Genomic DNA, 19,676 nt, shown 5'->3' on the forward strand with positions numbered 1-19,676 from the left:
GCAGGGGCAGACTCTATGAGTCATGTGCCAGGCCTGAAGTCTTGGAGGGAAGCACCGCCTCTCCTTGGTCCCCTTCTCTCCCCCCCTTTCCCCTCGGCGTCACCGGGTCTTGCCAGATGCTGCGCTACAGTCATCGGTTCCCCATCACCAGTTCCGTTGGGTAAGGGGTCCCGGGAAAACGCAGCCCCGACAAGGAGATGAAAGGGAGAGAGACTTAGGGTATCTCAATCTGGAAATGCTCCAGCCTGGGTTGAGGCGGTGCTGGAGTAGGGTAAGGCAGCTGGCGGGCGAGCTGGAGCCCGGGCAGCGCGCGGGGAGGAGAGGAGGGGGTTGGCGAGGGCCCCGGCGAGGGCGGTTGCAAACCCGGGAGCGGCGGGGTGCGGGGCAGGGGGCGGCCCTTTTCCAGGAATTTCCGGGGATCGTGTTACAGCGTTCACAGAGTAGGAACGGAGTGGGACCGCAGGCCTCGCCGCGCGTCCAGGGTCCTGGCCCCCTCCTCTCAGCGCTCGCGGGCGTCGGCAGTGCCGCCCTTGCGCGCATTGACCCCGTGTAGCGGGGCGGCCCAGCGCCCCAAGGCCTCTCTGTTATGGTAGGGCCATCTCAGCCCCGAGTTGTCGTCGGGTCTCCGCGGCCCCGGGTTATCGTAGGAGCTATCCGACCCCGTGTCATTGTAGGGTCCGCGCGGGCCCGGGCTCCCCGGGACGGGACTGCCTGCCCACAGCTAGCGGCCGGGGCATCGCCCCGCCCCCGGGTGGTCTTCGGGACGCCCCGAGCTCGGGTGATCGTGGGCTCTCCTAGACCCGGGGTGATCGTCTCATCCCCTTGGCCCGCGGTGGTCGTAGCATCTCCGAGACCGAGGGCTCCCGCAGGCTCCCCGTGGCCTCGGGTGATTGTAGGTACCCCACGGCCGCGAGTAATCGTCGGGTCCCCACGGGCCCGGGCCGCCGGGGCGGATCAGGCCTCCGCGTCTTCTCGGGGAGCCCCGCCAAGTCGCAGACAAGATGAACATTCTGGCGCCCGTGCGGAGGGACCGCGTCCTGGCGGAGTTGCCCCAGGTAGGCAGTAGCGCCACGTCGGGCCTCTGGCTGTAGTGGAATGTGGGCGGAGAGAAGGTGGCACCGGAGCAGCAGGATTGGGCGCAGCCCTGCCGCCCAGCAAGACCCGCTGCTCCTGGGTGGTCCGCTTCCCACCCCAACCCCCACCCGGAGCTGCTTGGCCGCGGGACAAAAGCTCCATTCTCACTATGTCCCTCTCAGTGCCTGAGGAAGGAGGCCGCTTTGCACGTGCGCAAAGACTTCCACCCCCGCGTCACTTGCGCCTGCCAGGAGCACCGGACAGGCACCGTGGGGTGAGTTAGGGACACCCCTAAGCAAAAAAATACTCAAGAAACTTTGAAGTCATGACCTCTTTGAGGCTACACGGTTTTGCCTCAGTTCTGACGGCCCTTCGTCCCTTTCCTCCCTGCGAGGTTATTGTAAGCCTATAGAGAAGAAATCGAACATTAGGGGGGTCAAGGTCATACACACACCATCCATAGCTGGGGCCGGGGGTGTGTGGCTGGAGAGAGAAAGAGAGGGGGTGGGGTGGAGGGTAAGAGAAAGAGGGGTCCCGGGCCATCCCCAGCACTACAGGACCTCCCGAGCTCCCCCCTCTCAACACACACACCCCAGAGAAGGTGAGAGAAGTCTGAAAGTCCCTCCTGTTGAACACTACCCCGCCCCTCTGCTCCCTCCCTCCCCCAGCGCATCTGTGCAGGACCTTCCAGGCTCCAGGGAAGCCTGCCTGTATATCTCTAGCTCTCTGCTTAAGTGCAGCTAAGACTAGGTAAGAGTATCAACACTGCCTTAGAATGAAAAGTCGACACCCTCTGTCCATCTGTTCTTCTGCCCAACAGATTTAAGATATCCAAGGTCATCGTTGTGGGGGACCTGTCTGTGGGGAAGACCTGTCTCATTAATAGGTAACTGGGTGCTGGACCTTGGCTGGGCAAGGGCTCAGCCTGATCCATCTTTACAAGGTGGGCTGTGCTACAGGTTCTGCAAAGACACCTTTGATAAGAATTACAAGGCCACCATCGGAGTGGATTTTGAGATGGAACGATTTGAAGTCTTAGGTGTCCCCTTCAGTCTCCAACTGTGAGTGTCTCTTCCAGCCCTCCCAGCTAGCCTTGTCACCCGCTCTGCACACCGTCTTAGCTCAGGTCTCCCTCTCCTTTCTTTCAGTTGGGACACCGCTGGGCAGGAGAGGTTCAAATGCATCGCTTCCACCTACTACCGAGGAGCTCAAGGTAGGGGTGTAGTCAGTCTAAGAGTGCACCAATAGCAATAGTGGCGATGCAGGCAGCCTGAGAGCACACCAAGCTTCTGAGTAGAGCTAGTGGGGGTGGGGTGAGGGTGGGGGCGGGGATGGGGGGGGGGAGACGAGCCAAAGGCATCTTTCTATCAACCTGCTGCTGTTTCACTCTTTCAGCCATCATCATTGTCTTCAACCTGAATGACGTGGCATCCCTGGAGCACACCAAGTATGTGTGGATGTCAGGACACAGTGGGGAAGGTTCAGAAAAAGAGAGTTTATCTAAGGGCGGCTGCCTCTGGAGCTCACTGGTGGAGACTTGTCAGCAGCAATGTATAAGAAACTCCGGTTGGGCTGGAGAGATGGCTCAAGAGGTTAAAGCGCATTGGCTGCTTTTCCCAGAGGTCATGAGTTCAATTCCCAGCAACCCCATGGAGGCTCACAATCATCTATATTGAGATCTGGTGCCCTCTTCTGGCCTTCAGGTGTACATGCAGTCAGAATGCTGTATGCAAAATGAACAAATAAATATTTTAAGAAAAAAGAAAACAAACAACAACAACAAACTGGGATTAATCCTCTGGGATAACGGAGGTGGTGGTGGTGGTGATGGGGGAACCAGGAAAACAAACCAGAGCTAGTAACTGGGTATGGGAAAGCTGGTGGCTGGGGCCTGTCTGCCTCACTCAGTCCTTACGTCTGTCCACCATCTGTGGCAGGCAGTGGCTCGCTGATGCACTCAAGGAGAATGACCCGTCCAGCGTGCTTCTCTTCCTTGTGGGTTCCAAGAAGGACCTGAGTGTGAGTGTGCCAGTGGAGGAATTCCCCAGCTCGGTGAGGGGACCCACCCCCAGCCTGACTCTGGTTTTCCTCACAGACTCCTGCTCAGTACTCCCTGATGGAGAAGGATGCCCTCAAGGTGGCCCAAGACATTAAGGCTGAATACTGGGCTGTGTCCTCCCTTACTGGTGAGTCGGGGACCCTAGATGCCTGCGGTGTGCACCTGCCCATCTCTCCTACGTCATAGCTGGTTGGTCTAGTGTTCTCGGCATACTGCTCCCTCCCCCCTGAGCACCCCTCCCTGCTCCTCATGTCAGGTGAGAACGTCCGGGAATTCTTCTTCCGCGTGGCGGCATTGACCTTTGAGGCCAATGTCCTGGCTGAGCTGGAGAAATCCGGGGCTCGGCGCATTGGGGAAGTTGTCCGTAAGTGCTCACCTGGTTGGAGGTGGCAGAGAGCAAGGGTAGTGAATACACCCTTAATCCTAGGTTCATATGTTTCCTCACCCTTTTTCAGGCATCAACAGTGATGACAAAAACCTCTACCTAACTACCAGCAAGAAAAAGCCCACATGCTGTTCGTGAAAAGTGGGGGTTATCCAGAGACTTCCCATTCCTGGGGTACATGCCACCCCAACTGCTCCAGAACTCGACCCCTGGATATTTGCACTGACGATTTCCCGACCAAAGAGCTACCCCTTGGTGTCAGTGCCCCCAGAGGGTAACTAAGTCCATGCTAGTCACGTCCTGCCCCTAGGCACCATGCCAAAGACTGGATGACCCTCTGCTCCTCTGGGGGCTCTCCAGGGTGCCTGGTGGGGGTCAGTGCTATCGCTGCTTTTGCTCAGCCTGCTGGGCCCTTTATACGTAAGGATGCTTGGTGATTCTAGCCTTATACTGTGCCTTATGCATTAAAATCTGTTATTAGAATTTTCTGGGCTGGAGTTCTTTACTGCGGATAGAGACATGTAGTGATTTGGGGACAGGAACCCGTATGGGGAGTCTCTCCATTTCTGGCCCTGTGACAGGGCTCATACTGGCTGATATCTCAGAGAGCAAGTTTTAGAAAACTAAATGTATCCTCTTTGGGCTGAAATCTGAATTAACTACCTTTTTATTCCTCACCGTTGTTTTTTCCTCTCTGTCTTCGTCTCCCTCTGAGGCAGGGTCTCTTGTAGGCCAGCTTGACCTCAAAATTACTGTACGAGTATTGTGTGACAGTGTCCTCAGAGAGACAAGAACGAACATCTGTTTGTCCCAGACAGGGAGTTGATGACAGACCAAAGTTAAGCCCAACTTAGTGAACCAATGGGTTTAATCAGGTTACTTACAGGTGTATGGGTAAGGAGCTACTTACAGAAGCAAGAGGGACTCAGATACAGATGCATCACCACAAGCCACCCCAGTATGAGTGACAGCTTTTGAAAACGGGACACCTCACTCGGGAGGCAGAGGCAGGCGGATCGCTGTGAGTTCGAGGCCAGCCTGGTCAACAAAGTGAGTCCAGGATGGCCAAGGCTACACAGAGAAACCCTGTCTCGAAAAACCAAAAAAAAAAAAAAAAAAAAAAAAAGAAAACGGGAAACCCCGAGCTTGATGCATGGCCTGCAGACAGATGGACAGGTCGGAGGAACCTTCTTCCAGCCAGCTCCGTTTGAGGATGTCTCTCAAGTAGCCCTGGCTGTGTAAATATGCTTGGGTAAGGAAGAGCCTAGTCTACCTGCTTGGTTTCAGGGACATCCTGAGGCTTCTGAATTGTTTACGTCCTGAGTTTAAGGAGCTTTCCTGAAGGATGGAATGTTTGAGCTCTCTGTAAAACATCTTATGTCTTTGAAGGGCTTCCCTCTAAGATGGAAGGTTTTGGGTTGGGTTTGGTTTGGTTTTTAGTTTTTAAAGACAGGGTTTCTCTGTGTAGCCCTGACTGTCCTGGGACTCACTCTGTAGACCAGGCTAGTCTCAAACTCAGAGATTCCCCTGCCTCTGTCTCCCAAGTGCTGCTGGGCATGATTAAAGGCATGTGCCACCATGCCTGACTTAAGATGGAAAGTTTTTTGTTTGTTTGTTTGTTTTTTCCCGAGACAGGGTTTCTCTGTGTAGCCTTGGCCATCCTGGACTCACTTTGTAGACCAGGCTGGCCTTGAACTCACAGCGATCCGCCTGCCTCTGCCTCCCGAATGCTGGGATTAAAGGCGTGCGCCACCACGCCCGGTGGAAAGTTTTTTTTTTGTTCTTTTGTTTTAGTTTTTATTTATTTATTATGTATACAGTGCTCTGGCTGCATGCCAGAAGAGGGCACCAGATCTCGTTATAGATGGTTGTGAACCACCATGTGGTTGCTGGAAATTGAACTCAGGACCTCTGGAAGAGCAGTCAGTTCTAACCATTGAGCCATCTCTCCAGCCCAAGATGGAAGGCTTTATATCAGAGGAGATTGCTACGGAACACTCCTCCCCTTCCTCAGGCTCCTAAAGCTTTCCAGCCCTCTTTTGTAATGGGCACTGATCCTTGGAGGAGGTTACATAGAAGTCTGACTATGAGCCAGGCACGGTGGCTCATGCCTTTAATCCCAGCACTTGGGAGGCAGAGGCAGGTGGACTCGTTGTGAGTTTGAGACCAGCCTGGTCTACAAAGTGAGCCCAGGACAGCCAAGGCTACACAGTGAAAGCTTGTCTCAACATAAATAAATAAAATAAAATAAATTTAAATAAATTAAAAAAAAAAAAAAAAAGGCTGGAGAGATGGCTCAGAGGTTAAGAACACTGGAACACTGGCTGTTCTTCCAAACGTCCTGAGTTTAATTCCCAGCAACCACATGGTGGCTCACAGCCATCTATGATGTGATCTAATGCCCTCTTCTGGCCTGCAGGCAAAACACTGTATACTTAATAAATAAATCTTTGTTTAAACAACCAAACAAAAAACAAAAAAAGAAGTCTGACTGTGGTCATCTAACTCTGGTGGGATACTGATGTCTTTCTTTTTTTTTTTAAAGATTTATTTATTTATTATTATGTATACAGTGCTCTGCTTGCATGTACTCCGGCAAGCCAGAAGAGGGCGCCATATCACATTACAGATGGTTATGAGCCAACATGTGGTTGCTGGGAATTGAACTCAGGACCTTTGGAAGAGCAGGCGGCGCTCTTAACCACTGAGCCATCTTTCCAGGCCCCTGATGTCTTTCTTTATCGCCATTTTTTCAGAGCATAGCTAGTGGTGAGTCTTGGCAGTATTTCTTTTGCTATAAAACACAAATGAGGAAAAGGCAGAAAATGACCTGTGGTCATAAGTGGGATACTGGGGAAAAGCTTAGCTGGTTCATCATATTTTGTTTACCAAACCAATAGCTGTTGTCTTTCCACCAGGGCCTATGACTTCTCTGGCCACAGGGTTTTTGTCTAAAGCTCATATTAGATGTGAATTTTCCTTTTTGGAGGAGGCTTTAAGTACCGCCCGGCTTTAGCTTCTGCTTTTTGAGGCACACATATTCTGGCTTTGGAAACTGCTTGGAGGGAAACTGAGAGGTGCGCTGTGTGAAATATCTGCAAAGCAGTTTTCATTCACACTGTCCTCTGTTTTCCATTTCTGTTCACATAGCTCCAGATTCCGGCTTGTACAGAGCTGCCTAATTCAGTGTGCATGTGACCTCAGTACTGAGATGCTCCCGGGGAGCCGCATGTGTAGGGGCACAGGTCCATGTGTACTTCCTTTTTTTTTTTGGTTTTTTTTTTTTTGGTTTTTTTGAGACAGGGTTTCTCTGTGTAGCCTTGGCTCTGTCCTGGACTCACTTTGTAGACCAGGCTGGCCTCGAACTCACAGCGATCCGCCTGCCTCTGCCTCCCGAGTGCTGGGATTAAAGGCCTGTGCCACCGCGCCCGGCCATGTGTACTTCTTATGTTAGGTCTCTGTGCTGTCTGGAGACTTTTGGCATCATCGTGTGTGATATACAAGTGACGTGTGGCCGGGCGGTGGTGGCGCACGCCTTTAATCCCAGCACTCTGGAGGCAGAGGCAGGCGGATCTCTGTGAGTTCGAGGCCAGCCTGGTCTACAAAGTGAGTCCAGGATGGCCAAGGCTACACAGGAAAACAGTGTCTTGAAAAACCAACCAACCAACAAACAAACAAAAAACCAAGTGAAGTGTGGACGCCATGTTTGAGGATGTGAAGGGTTTGTACTGGGACGAAATTACCTAGAGTATAGGCCACCTTACTTTCTGGAGCGAACAGTGTGGCATCTAGGACAAGTGGCCTATGAGACCGGGAGGAAATCTGAAGGGTGGAGCTAGGGAAAGATGGGTCTAGGGATCTAGGGTTGGGGGTTGGAGGGGTGTACCATACATAGTGGAGGAAAGCCATCAGGCCATCAAGGCCAAGATCTGAAGCCAGGATACCGGCAGTGTCACGTTCATGAAGAGTGCTCAGGGAACTGTCAGGGGCGGACCTCTGAAGGCAGAGGGGCAGGGCCAGCACCTGCCGGGATCAGGGCTTAGTCTGGGGTTTTCCTAGAAGGACCAGCTAAGTACGAGACTGAGTGCTGGGTCCGTAAAGTAAAGGCAAAGGTAGGTACTGGCGTTAAGGGTGTGACGAAGGAGCCCCGGAGCTCCCGGATGAAGAACACGACTGACGTTTAGACCCTGGCTGGAAGACCGGAAGGGGGGAGGCGGGCGGGGGGGTTGGGCAAGCATGAGGCGGCTCTAGGGGCTGGACTGGAGTCTACAGCTGGGCGGAGGGCTCCACCCAGCTGAGGTTCAACGTTGAACTCTGCGAGGTAGAGTCCTGTGGAAGAACTGGACTGACGGCGATGTGGGTCAGGACGACACTAACGATTAAAAGATGGACTGAGGAAAAGAGCGGCTACAGAACTGAAATTTGGGACGAGAGCGAGATCACAGGTAAAGGGGCGGGGCAGAGGCACGGGGGCGTGGCCGGGCGTGGCTCTGGAAGATTGCCTGCCTTGGCTTAGAGCAGGCTGCCCCAGGGGCACTAGACTCGCCTAGAATCCCTGGCCCACCAGGGGCTGGGCGGTCAGTTCCATTGACCCTGAGCGTGGGAAACAGTCTGAGGATTCCACAAGTGACATCATAATCACCTCCAAGATGGGGCTGTGTCGGGAGACACCTCCCAGGAGAGGACTCACTGCCCCTCTCTTGCACCTTCTTCTGTTTCCTTTTTCTTCCTCACACTTTCTCCTTTTTGCTGCTCCTGTGCCCATGCTCGGGGGCCTCAGAGGAGGGGAGGGGCTTCGCAGGACAAGGAGGCTCTTCTACAAATGAGCATGACCAATGCGAAGTGAGTTTTGAGTTAGGTCCCTGCTACCTGTCCCCAGGAAGTGACCACAAGCTTTTCTCTTCCTTTCAAGCCATTGCCCGTCGTCATTCTGCTGCAGGGGCCTCTGGATGCACTTCTCGGTCCTCTGTGCCTTTTATTTTTATTTATTTATATTTATTTTTAAATATTTATTATGTATACATTGTTTTGCCTGCATGTACCCCTGCATGCCAGGAGAGGGCGTCAGATCTCATTATAGATGGTTGGGAGCCACCATGTGGTTGCTGGGAATTGAGCTCAGGACCTCGGGAAAGAGCAGGTGGCGCCCTTAACCTCTGAGCCATCTCTCCAGCCCCCTCTGTGCCTCTTAAGTCCCACTCCTCTTTGACCCTTCCTGCTTTCCCTCCTAAACAGCTACTGCTGTCAATATCTATTAAGGGTATTGGTGGAAAAGGGACAGGTTTCAACCCTGTACAAAGCCTGTGCACAGCAACAGGAGGAACCGTAACCAGCGCAGTTTGATCCTGACCTAGGCATAGGCCCTTACTGGAATAACTTTAGGATTCAAGCTGAATAGGCTATGTATCAGGGCTAAGGAAAATCAGATGTGAGGGATTAGCACTGTTGGGGATTAAAAACAAGTGTTTTGGGGGATGACAACTGGTTAGGGAGCTGACTCTAGTTTCAAAACTTGGCTTTGGAGCGTATGACATAGGGTGACCCTTAGCTTCTATGTGTCTCCTTAACCAGCAAAGCACACAGGTTCCCAGCTTTTAGCTCTGCCTCTGCTACTGCCTCTCATCTTGAGAGTTACTGAGTCTTTCTGGGCCTGGGTCCCTCCATATACAATTTAGAATCAAAGGCATACTTATTTTATTTTATTTTATTTGGGTTTTTCGAGACATGGTTTTTCTGTGTAGCCTTGGCTGTCCTGGATTCACTTTGTAGACCAGGCTGGCCTCGAACTCACAGTGATCTGGCTGCCTCTGCCTCCCAAGTGCTGGGATTAAAGGCGTGCGCCACCACACCCAGCCTCAAAGTCTTACTTTAAAAGCCCACCCTAGGGTCTAGCATTGTGAAAGTGTACATCCTGGGTGATTATCTCCCTAGTAAAAGCTCTCAGGGGGGCTGAGGGCTGGGGTTATAGTTACAGGTAAGAAAGCTTGCTCAATGCCGGGCGTGGTGGTGCACGCCTTTAATCCCAGCACTCGGGAGGCAGAGGCAGGCGGATCGCTGTGAGTTCGAGGCCAGCCTGGTCTACAAAGCGAGTCCAGGACAGCCATGGCTACACAGAGAGACCCTGTCTCAAAAAACCAAAAAAAAAAAAAAAAAAAAAAAAAAAAAAAGAAAGAAAGAAAGAAAGAAAGCTTGCTCAGTGTGCCTGAGGTCCTGGATCTGACCTCCATAGACTTCCTGCAAAAACATCCCCAGTCAAAAACATAAAAGTGAGCAGCAGGGTCCATGTTGGTCATTATCGTATTTGGCAGGTTAAGGCAGGAGAATTACTATAAATTCAAGGCCAGCCTGGGCTACATGAGGAATTCTAGGCCAGCCTGTGGCTATGTGAACCGGTCTCAGAAGTAAATACATAAAAAGATAAAAACACAGTACCCAGGATTGAACCTGAGATTTATGTATTAAAATAGGACACTGGATATATACAGTCACCCAACAATTACTGGGAAATTTCCATGGCTCTGTGCATACAGAGGCAATGAAACACAGGCATTCTTTTTTTCAAATTAAAAAAAAAAGATTTATTATTTATACAGTGTTCTGCCTGCATGTGAGCCAGCAGGCCAGATGAGGGCATCGGTTCTTGTTATAGATGGCTGCGAGCCACCATGTGGTTGCTGGGAATTGAACTCAGGACCTTTGGGAGAACTTAACCTCTGAGCCATCTCTCCAGCGCCCACAGGTATTATTCTTAAGGGACTATGGAGTAAATACAGTAATGTCACAGGCAGCAGAGCCGCAGGCACACAAGGCACACAGTTTCACTTGCACAGTGCTGTTTGCCTGAGACAAGGTCTTGCTGTGTTGCCCAGGCTAGTCCTCTGTTTCTTTCTTTTCTTTCTTTTTTATTCTTTTGAGACAAGGTTTCTCACTTTTGTAGACCAAGGAGGCCTCGAACTCACAGCAATCGCCTGCCTCTGCCTCCCGAGTGCTGGGATTAAAGGCCTGCGCCACCACGCCCAGCCTCAGGCTAGTCTTTAGCTCAGCCTACCAAGGTCTGGGATAACAGATGTGTGTGCCATAAGAACGACAGCATTCCCCACTGTGTTGAGTGGGTAGCGCTCTAGGAGAGAGTGTCATGGGGAGAAAGAATGGTAAGGTGAGGGGTGGAAAGAGCTATCAGTGAGGAAAGAACCAGGTCCTGACTCCTGAGGGACACTTCATTCTAAGGAAGGGTGTAACAGAGGCCTGGTAGCGCATGCCTGTAATCCCAGTGCATGGCAGGCAGGAGGAGAAGTATAGAAGGCCAGTTGGAATTCTACAAAACTCAACTCAACTGTATGGCGAGGAGTGAAGAAAGGTAGGACCAGAGGCAGGCAGACCAGGCAGGAAGTTACAGCAGCATCCTAGGTCAGAGGGAATGGAGGTTTAACTTGGCATATGGCACAGACCTTTAATCCCAGCACCCCGGAGCCAGAAGCAAGCAGTCCGGGCCAGCCAGGGCTATACAGTGAGCATCTTACCTCAAAAGCAACCAACAAACAAATGACAATAGGGTCTAAACCAAAGTACAGGAAGGCACAGGGGTCAATAGGGCAAGAAATGGCCTGGAAGTCAGGGAGGATGGTCCCTTGGTTGCCAGCTGACATATCTGCTGTCTGAAAAGGACCAGCAGGTGGCAGGAAGATGGCAGATGTGCATGGGGAAGCCAGCTAGACGGTGGTGGCGCACGCCTTTAGTCCCAACACTCTGGAGTTAGAGGCAGGCAGAGTCTGAGGCTATCCTGGTCTATAGAGTGAGTTCCAGGACGGTCAGAACTACACAGAGACACCTTGTCTTGAAAAACCAAAGACATGCCAGGGGATGGTGGCACACGCCTTTAATCCCAGCACTCGGGAGGCAGAGGCAGGTGGATCGCTGTGAGTTCAAGGCCAGCCTGGTCTACAGAGTAGGTCCAGGACAGCCAAGGCTACACAGAGAGACCCTGTCTCCAAAACAAAACAAAACAAAAACGAAAAACCAAAGACAGAGAGACAGACAGACAGACAGACAGACAGACAGACAGATAGACAGACAGAGGATGTTGTTGGCTGTGCATACTCAGGAAATGAGTCTGCAGTTGAGCATGTGGCTCAGTGACAGTTTTTCTAGCATGTGTGAGGTCTAGCCCCAGCACTGTGGAACATCAGGAAAGCAGCAGAGGTTAGACTCAGGTTGAGACTTAGTCTATTGTTTTGTTCTCTGGGTTTTTGTTATTGTTGTTTGCTTTGAGTCTGGGTTTTGCCATGTAGTCCAGGCAGGCCTTGAATGTCCTATGTACCCCAGGGTGGCCTCAAGCTTGTTGAGTCTCCTGCCTCAACCTCCCCAGTTTTGGGATTACAGTTACGTACCACCACACTTAACCAGATTTATGTCACTGAATTGATGGAATGTTGACACCACGGGGATGCATAGTTTTATCCAAAGCTTAGGGAGCTTTTTTGAGCAGATGACCAAAACCCAAACCCTAGTGACCACCAGTTTAAGAGGTCTAGTGGAGACAAAAAAGCCAGAGCCAGGTGGAGTGGGCCACACTGGTGGACTCTGTCATAGCTACTCAAGGCTGAGAGGAGTGGCAATACAGAGCAAGCCTACAGCCGCCATTGTGCTGACTAGAGAAAACCTTCAAGGCGTTTCACAAAGACCAAGAATAAGACAAAAGGGAGTCGAGTCTCATTTTCTCCACTCTTTTGGAGACAAGTTCTCTCTACATAGCCCTGGAACTAACTATAGAGAGCAGGCTGGCCTCTTTGAACTCATAGAGGTCTGCCTGTTTCCTGAGCGCTGGGATTAAAGGTGTGCACAACCACCCAGCACCCAACTCATAATAATAGAGCTTGAAATCTTAGCTAGAGCAATAAGACAAGAGAAGAAAATAAAAGGGACAATAATACGTATTGTTGTTTGGGGGATGACCCTAAACATAAGAGACAAGAAAGACCCCACTGGAAACCGTGTAGTACAACTGATACTTTCAACAAAGTAGCTGGTTCAAATTAATATACAAAAATTAGTGTCAAATAGTAAGATGCGCAGAAGGTAAAGGCACTTGCCACCAAGCCTGATGGCTGGGGGTTTTTTGTTTTGTTTTTCAAGACGGGGTTTCTCTGTGCAGCCTTGGCTGTCCTGGACTCCATTTGTAGACCAGGCTGGCCTGGAACTCACAGCGATCCACCTGCCTCTGCCTCCTGAGGGCTGGGATTAAAGGCGTGCGCCACCACTGCCTGGCTCTGCTGGAGGTTTTTGTTTTATGTTTTGTTTTGTTTCAGAGACAAGGTTTCTTTGTGTAACTGCCTTGGCTATCCTGCACTCTTTGTAGATCAGGCTGGCCTTAAACTCACAGAGATCCACCTGACTCTGCCACCTGAGTGCTAGGGTTGCTATCCCTAGGACCAACATTGGTGAAGGAGAGAGCTTATTCCTGTAGAGTGTCCTCTGCCCTCCATATGCACACCAAACATAGACTCACAAATAAATGTTGGGGGGAAAGGAAATAAACCCACTCATAATGACCTAAAATAGCAACAAGAAATCCTTGGAATAAGCCTGATGCATAAAGTGAAAGACCTTAACAGTTAAAAATGTTATTTATTTATTTATTTTTAGTTTTTCAAGACAGGGTTTCTCTGTGTAGCCTTGGCTTTCCTGGATTTATTTTACAGTGATCTGCCTGCCTATGCCTCCTAAGTGCTGGGATTAAAGGCATGCGCCACCACCGCCCGGCGTCATTTGAAAACTTTAAAACACTGATTAAAGAAACTAAAGATGGTTGGAGAGATGGCTCAACGGTTAAGAGCACTGTCTGCTCTAGAGGTCCTGAGTTCAATTCCCAGCAACCACATGGTGGCTCATATCCATCTATAATGAGACCTGGTGCTCTCTTCTGGCATGTGGGCAGAATAGTGTATAAATAATAAACAAATAAAGATAAATCTTTTGAAAAAAATCAAGACTAGCATGGTGGTACACACCTTCAGCCCTAGTGCACTGAGTTCAATGCCAGCCTGGTCTACATAGTGAGTTATAGGACAGCCAGAGCTACATACAGAGACCCTGTCTCAAGACAAAGATGAGGGCTTTCATGGAAGGCCAAAGAACAGTTTGCAAGTGGCTAACAGTTAAGAGGAAAAGGCTGTGGCTCTTGCTCCTTTCACTAATGCTCAGTGGAGTTGACCAGTGAATGAATAAACCTGACTTGAAAGGAAAGGGCGGGGGGGCATGCATGTGGTAGAAAGTTTTGAAGGAGTTTTCCATTGGAAAATGTTCATAGTGGGCTTAGAGAGATGGCTCAGCGGGGAAGAACACCAGCTGGTCTCTCAGAGGACCTGGGGTCGATGCTCAGTGCCCACATGACAGCTCAGTACTCTTTATAGCTCTAGTTCTAATGTCTTCTTCTGGCATTCACAGACAGTGCACACATCTGGCGCACAGACATTCATGCAGGCCACACAACCATACACATAAAAAGAAAATGAGCCGGGCGTGGTGGCACATGCCTATAATTCCGGCACTCAGGGAGGCAGAGGGTGGTGGATCTCTGTGAGTTCGAGGCCAGCCTTGACAGGACAGCCAAGGCTACACAGAGAAACCCTGTCTCAAAAACAAAACAAGAAACCCAAAAAGTTTGTAGTCTGTCACAGAGAAAAAACAGTAAAGAGGGAGGTTATATACAGGAGACAGGCTTAGGCAATAGGACACGAGGTACCTCTCCCCAGGCTGGAGATGCAGGTAGAGGCAGCCAGAGGAAGTGACTGACATTATCTGCACAGCGGGGTTAACTTTTTGAGGTTTTTGTTTTGTTTTTTTGAGACAGTGCCTTACAATGTGGCCCTGTCTGGTTTGGAATTTGGTATGCTATAGACCAGGCTGGCCTTGAATTTAGAGATCCATCTGACTTTGCCTTCCTGTGCTGGGAAGCACCATGCCTGGTGTTATTTGATGAATTTTAAGGACTTAGTGTGAAGTGTATGCCACCACACCTGGCTCTGTGTGTGTGTGTGTGTGTGTGTGTGTGAGAGAGAGAGAGAGAGAAAGAGAGAGAGAGAGAGAGAGAGAAGGTTCTCATGTAACTCAGACTGTCCTCAAACTGATGTGTAGCTCAGGATAAGCTGTGACCACCTGACACTACCTCTAGGTGCTGGGAGCACAGAAAGGCTTCACTTTCTAAGGAGGGTGTCCTGTAACCCTGTGGTAGGAGCTCAGTGGCAGAGCCACTGGTTTAGCATGCCTGAGGCTATGGGTTCCACCCTCACCCCTACAAAAAGGAGGTCTGCTGAGGTCCACCCACTGAGCAGGCTCTAGACACGTGGGACAAGTTCTGGCACTGCCTCCCTGCCTGATTACCCCACTACTGCTGCGCTTCCTCTGCATGGGCCACAGTCCTCAGCCCTCCAGTCTTAGCAGATGGCCCTTGTTCTGCAGCCTACCCCCTTCCGTCATTTTATTATGTATACAGTGCTCTGCCTGCATGTACACCTGCAGGCCAGAAGAGGGCACCAGATCTCATTACAGATGGTTGTGAGCCACCATGTGGTTGCTGGGAATTGAACTCAGGACCTCTGGAAGAGCAGACAATGCTCTTAACCTGAGCCATCTCTCCAGCCTCTTCCATCATTTTCAACACGCTGCTGCAATGATCCTCTTTGCCTCCCTCTTTTTGCCCCTCCCTCAGCCTCTGGAGGACAGTGACTTGGCTTTCCAATTCCTGCATCACCAGGATAGAGCTGTGCCCAACCCCAAAGTTTTTTTTTTTTAAGGAAATGTTTGGTGAAGGAATGATACAGGGAGGTGGCTGTTGTCACTGTTGCCATTTTGTACTCTCTCAGATATAAGCAGGTTGCCCAGCTGGAAGAGAGGAGGAAGTATGGAGTCCATCAGCGATGTGTCTTCCTTCTCTGAAGGTGGGTCCAGGGTACCTGTGCTCTCCAGGGGCCTACAATACCACTTATCTGTAAAAGCTGACACCTTGGTGGAGGGGAGGGATTTTTGATGGGATTACCCAGATGCCCCAGCAATGCAGTGAAATGGCTCAGTGGGTAAGGATGCTTGCTGATAAGCCTGGCAACCTGAGTGTGATTCCCAGGACCCACGTGGTAGAGAGAACCCAGACGCCCCTTTGTCTTCTACAATGCCAGAGAAGGCTTTTCTGCGAGGCCATGATCCCCCTTTCCTTTGTAGAATATTTTATGGCACACAATTATCTTTGAAACATGAACTGAGTTCTCCTAACCCTGCATAGTAACTACCGCTGTGGGTAAGGGAGGCTCAGAAAATGAAATTGTCTTAGGTTACTCTAGTTAAGTGACCGTCATACCTCAGGCCCCAGTGACTCCTGGTTCAGAACATAAGCCTCTATGCTGCCCTTTGCCTTGATTTAAGAGTGAAAAACAAAGCCGGGCGTGGTGGCGCACGCCTTTAATCCCAGCACTCGGGAGGCAGAGGCAGGCGGATCGCTGTGAGTTCAAGGCCAGCCTGGTCTACAAAGCGAGTCCAGGACAGCCGCGGCTACACAGAGAGACCGTTTTGAAACACAAACACACACACACACACGCACACACACACACACACACACACACACGAGTGAAAAACAAACAAAAAAACCAAAAACAACCACCACCACCACCAAGCAGGGGTGAAAGTCCAAGGTCCTGCTGCACACACCTCCCCTATTTCCCCTGGGAAGAAAAGGCACAGAGAAAGTAGGTGAGGGGTCTTATGGGAATGTGAGTCTGTCTTGTGAGTGAAAAGGAAGGAGGAATGCAGAAGAGAGCCTCAGCCTCACTACTGTCGTCTCTCTAATGCGCTTTAGTGGACCCTCGGGCTTCCATACCCTCTGCCTGGGTTAAGTCCTGCTGCCTGATGTCCTGCCCAGTTCTACCACTCCCAGGGGCTGGATAAAGGCATGATCATCATGGCCTCTTGGGCCAACCACAGCATTCACTGCCTGGATGTGGAACTCATCACTTCCTCCTACAGCAGAGCTGTCCCTGATACCCAGGAACCTTCAGTAGGGTCCCTCTGTGAGACTGGGGGGCTGTTGAGAGGCATGTCTACCTTTAAAATGGGAGTGGTGAGGAAATCAGGTTGCCCGGAGCTCCAGGCAGAGTCAGAGGAGAAGCATTGGGGGCCCTATGAGAAATCCATACAGTTCAGGAAGAAGTGGGAACCTTTGCAGCTCCACCCTGCAGCATTTCCCATGACTGGGAAAAGGGACACAGTACTGCGCTGCCTAATTTGTAAATGGGTACAGATGGGGGCAGGTTGTTCAGCATTCTGTGGTTCTGGGAGTTGAGAATATGATAATTAAAGAAAAGTTTAAAAAGGCTTATTTGGGGCTGGAGAGATCGCTCAGCGGTTAAGAGCACTGACTGCTCTTCCAGAGGTCCTGAGTTCAATTCCCAGAAACCACATTGTGGCTCACAGCCATCTATAATGTGATCTGATGCCCTCCTGTGGCCTGCAGATGTACATGCAGGCAGAGCTCTGTATACATAATGATAAATAATAAATCTTTAAAAAAATAAAAAATAAAAGGCTTATTTGTGTGAGTTGTGGACTCATGGCGTGCATGTGGAGGTCAGAGGACAGCTTGCAGGAGCCGGTTCTCTCTTTGTACCGTTACCCGCTGAGCCATCTTTCAGCCTGAGACTGGGAGGCAGAAAGGGTTTGGAGGAAAAAGCAGACACAAGAGCCAGCACGCACATGCCATCCAAGTACAGTGGAGGCCGCCGGGGCCTGTGCAGGGGCACATGCTAGCACTGAGGCTGCAGTGTGGGCTTGTCTGCCAGACAGGAGGGCACTCCCTACCTGGCACACTGTGGAGTGTGGTGGCTGGTGAGGGCATAGGCAGTGGATTCCACAGGAAAGCAGAAGTGACAAGTATTATGGGACGGCATGGGAAGCGTGGGGGTATCTTCTGTACTCCCACGTGGCATGCGGCAGCACTGTGCAGTGGATAAGGGGACAGAGCAGTACAGGGACCTGAAGTGACTACTTACTGGACTAAGTCATCACCTCTGAGGACAGTTGTTGGCGGGGGACCAGGTGGCGGATGAATTTGATGAAGCTTTCAGACTGAGGTGTGCTCGGCTGCCTTCCAGTGACCCAGACCCCTCTTCCCTCAGGTGAGTGCAAGGAGACTGACAGATGGTGCTGGGCACACCAGCAGTGTGCTGGGCATATCATCCATCCCTTCTCGGACTGTGGCCATCACAACCTGCACATGTATGCTGCCAACCACTGCGACTGTGAATCTAGGTGAGGGCCCCCTTCATGGGGACCCATTCCCTTCAGGTTTCCCTCTGGCCTGGTGCTGCCAGCCTAGCCCCAGCTTTTAATCCCTGCTCTGCTCCAAGTACAATGAATGGGCAGCCTGGGCCAAGCCCAGAAGCAGCTGGCTGTCCCCTCTGGGCCCCTGGGGAGTCGTGTAGGTACGGGGGCCAAGCTTAGAGTCTAGTGTGTGGCAGGCTGAAGAACTGCTCAGAGAAGACAAATAGTAGCAACTCCCAAGATGTAGGCCCAACCTGCTCCAGAGATGGGGCTCAGCCTGCTTCAACATCATCCATGCCCCTTGCTTTGAACTCATCCCAGAGGACGAGTGTGTGGAGCAGATCTGGTATAGCTGGTGAGTGGCAGCTGGCCAGCGGGACAACTTCAGCATGTCCTGTTTCAGCCCCATTAATTTCTTCCTGTTCCTTCCTCCCAGGTACAAAAGCTACAGGCCCATCTCTGTGGCCATCATCCATCATCCCATGCACCACAAGTGTTGGACAGATGACCTAAATGAGGATGAGGGTGATGATGAGCAAGAGAGCCCGTCTCCCATTCCAACTCAGCGGAGTCCCCCTGCCATCCCTACTGAGCCAGACACTGAGTCAGCACCCATCACCATCTGGCGTTCTGAGAGCCCCGTAGACAAGAGTCAAGAGGACAAGGCCACCAAGATAAAGAAGAAAAAGGAGGAGAAAGAGAAAGACGAGGATGAGGTGGTGGATGAAAAGGCAAAGGTGAAGAAAAAAGCCAAGCACTGCGGCAAGCTAACGAAGAAGAAAAGCCCAGTGAAGTCAGAGGCTTCCCCTCCAGACGTAAGCCGGTCACTGAGCCCAAGAGAACTAGTCAGGACATCAGGGTCCAGCCCAGAAAGCCGGGAAGAGCTGGAGAGTGAAGGCAGTTACGCACGGGGCAAAGAGAGGCCCTCCAGTGGACAGATTGTAGAGTCATCATCACCCAGGAAGAGAGAGAAGAGCACTGCCCAGGCCAAAAAGAATGGGATAAAGACCTTACAAACACGGAAAACGACCAAGAGAAAATGTCCCCCAGTGCCCAACCCCAATCTCAGTTGAGGCCTGGGCAACCAGAGTAAATAAATCAAGCCTGTAACTGACCCCTACTGCTATTCTCTCTCCCTCCAACAGGGCCTCCTCTTGGGGGAGGTGGCTAGCTCTGGGCCTGCTACAGCCAAGGGGCCAGGTACTGCTGGAATTCTCAAAGGGCAATCCTGCTTTCAAGGAGGAAGTCTATGTCTATGGGAAGTTAGGTAGGAGGGAGAGGGCACACCTCCTAGGATCAGGTGGAAGAATCCATCTGGGGAGCGGGTGGGAGGTGGGAGATTAGTGTTGTTGTCAGCCATTCTGTGGTGGGCAGCACTACCTTTAATAAACTGAACCTGCCACTCACTAGGTCTGCCTCTCCCTTCTCCAGTGGCCCCAAAGGAAGGGCTGTGGCCCCATGGAGGATTTGGTCTTCCCAGCTGGTGGAGTCCCAGTCCTCCCCCTGTGCAGCAAGACCTGTTATGCTGGAGAAAATAGAGTCCAGTACAAGGCCAGCCCTTTCCCACCAATGCATTCAAATAAAGAAGTGGCTATGAGCTCAAATGCAGGCAGCAGTGGTGCAACCCAAGCAAAACTCAAGCTCCCAATACCCGTGTCCAGCCTCAGTGCCTCCTATTATTCCAGTTTCAAGGGTCAGGGCTCTCTTTTGGTCTTGTGTGCACACATCCACATGTGCACTTAAGAACTGAAAACAAGCCCAAGCGTGGTGGCCTTTAATCCCTGCACTCGGGAGGCAGAGGCAGGTGGATCTCTGTGAGTTTGAGGCCAGCCTGGTCTACAAAGTGAGTTCAGG

The 19,676-nt window shown here is 51.2% G+C and overlaps 2 protein-coding genes across 2 annotated transcripts; both read left to right on the forward strand.

Annotated features, from left to right (window-relative positions):
* Rab34 (RAB34, member RAS oncogene family) lies at positions 1-4,174 on the forward strand. The gene is given in 12 exon segments (XM_051158042.1): positions 1-102; positions 105-167; positions 981-1,055; positions 1,257-1,348; positions 1,895-1,960; positions 2,034-2,135; positions 2,223-2,287; positions 2,470-2,521; positions 3,012-3,093; positions 3,170-3,260; positions 3,390-3,497; positions 3,589-4,174. Coding segments are annotated over 12 exon segments (951 nt in total). The 5' UTR covers positions 1-15; the 3' UTR covers positions 3,657-4,174.
* Positions 4,175-7,747: 3,573 nt separating this feature from the next.
* Positions 7,748-19,016, forward strand: Proca1 (protein interacting with cyclin A1). Its single transcript, XM_051158043.1, is given in 6 exon segments — positions 7,748-7,963; positions 15,380-15,454; positions 17,678-17,810; positions 18,020-18,087; positions 18,090-18,177; positions 18,259-19,016. Coding segments are annotated over 6 exon segments (1,092 nt in total). The 5' UTR covers positions 7,748-7,872; the 3' UTR covers positions 18,896-19,016.
* The last annotated feature ends 660 nt before the right edge of the window (positions 19,017-19,676 follow it).

Source organism: Acomys russatus, chromosome 16 (assembly GCF_903995435.1).
Source record: "Acomys russatus chromosome 16, mAcoRus1.1, whole genome shotgun sequence".
NCBI lineage: Eukaryota > Metazoa > Chordata > Mammalia > Rodentia > Muridae > Acomys > Acomys russatus.